We start from the raw sequence: 1,000 nt of genomic DNA on the forward strand, positions 1-1,000 counted from the left end.
AAAACGTGAAGACTTTACTAATAATCTAAAAGTGATTTATTTTTGCTTTTATCTTATCTTACTTATTATATTTGACACTATTTTTGACAGAGGCTCCTGCGCGACATCAAGGACTTGCCTGACATCAAACAGGAAATGATCATTAGAGCAGAAATAGAGCAGAAATGACTTTATTTCATGAAACATTCAGTGAACATTTACATGCAGGAGTCCATGATGCGCCTCATGCTCATGAACCTCGTGCCGCTCATGCCCATCTCCCTGAAGCTCCTGTACTCTCCGGGCCTCAGGTACATCATCCTGCCTCTGTAATGGGGCTGCTCGTACATCAGCCAGTGGCCGTCCATCACGTGGCAGGACATGCAGTCAGACATGCGGTAGCGGTCCATGATGCTGTCGCAGTCGTCCATCAGCTCGTGCATCTGACCGCCAAAGTTCTCCCTCTCGTAGATCTTCATCCTGAACTGGCCTCTGTGCTGTTTTTCAAAGAGAACCAACACAACGTAATGTTTTAATATTAAGTTTCATGTGCGATGTCACCCGTAGTAGAGTGCTAGTTTTCTACCTACCATGGGGATCATACGGCAGGACCTGATGCAGTCCCTCATTCCCATCATGCTCATGTAGTCAGCGTACTCGCCCCTCCTCATGAAGTACTGGTTTCCCATGAAGTTGGGGCGGTCGTAGACCATGAAGCAGCCGCTCTCCACCCTGCAGGAGTGACACCTGTTCAGGAAGGAGCTCATGTCAGAGCAGTCGCTCATGCACTCATAGGAGCGACCCTGGAAGTTCCTCTCCTCGTAGAAGATGATCTTGCCCCTCATGTTCATGTTGCTCATGTTGGCTGAGGACGTGCTGTTGCTGTTGCTCCTGAACTGCCTGTCTACCTGCTTTAACCCTTTCCTTTTATACCTGACCAAAGAGTCACCACACCCCCCGGAGAATGCCTCCACTCAGCAACTTGCTATTGAAGCCAAAAGAATGCAGCGGTTACATCCAT

The 1,000-nt window shown here is 48.4% G+C and overlaps 1 protein-coding gene across 1 annotated transcript; it reads right to left on the reverse strand.

Annotated features, from left to right (window-relative positions):
- Positions 1-154: 154 nt before the first annotated feature.
- LOC126386934 (gamma-crystallin M3-like) lies at positions 155-905 on the reverse strand. The gene is made up of 2 exons (XM_050039507.1): positions 570-905; positions 155-476 (listed from the first exon to the last, which is right to left on the reverse strand). The coding sequence occupies exons 1-2, from the start codon at positions 837-839 to the stop codon at positions 198-200; spliced, it is 549 nt and encodes a 182-aa protein (XP_049895464.1). The 5' UTR covers positions 840-905; the 3' UTR covers positions 155-197.
- Positions 906-1,000: the final 95 nt, after the last annotated feature.

Source organism: Epinephelus moara, unplaced genomic scaffold, assembly GCF_006386435.1.
Source record: "Epinephelus moara isolate mb unplaced genomic scaffold, YSFRI_EMoa_1.0 scaffold108, whole genome shotgun sequence".
In the NCBI taxonomy this organism is placed as follows: domain Eukaryota; kingdom Metazoa; phylum Chordata; class Actinopteri; order Perciformes; family Serranidae; genus Epinephelus; species Epinephelus moara.

What these genes read in the sequence shown, in the direction of transcription:
- LOC126386934 (XM_050039507.1), bottom strand. Translation starts at nt 839, where the DNA reads ATGAGCAACATGAACATGAGGGGCAAGATCATCTTCTACGAGGAGAGG. An exon ending in CCTGCCGTATGATCCCCATG is followed by an intron (nt 477 to 569) that starts GTAGGTAGAAAA and finishes TTTGAAAAACAG; the next exon opens with CACAGAGGCCAGTTCAGGAT.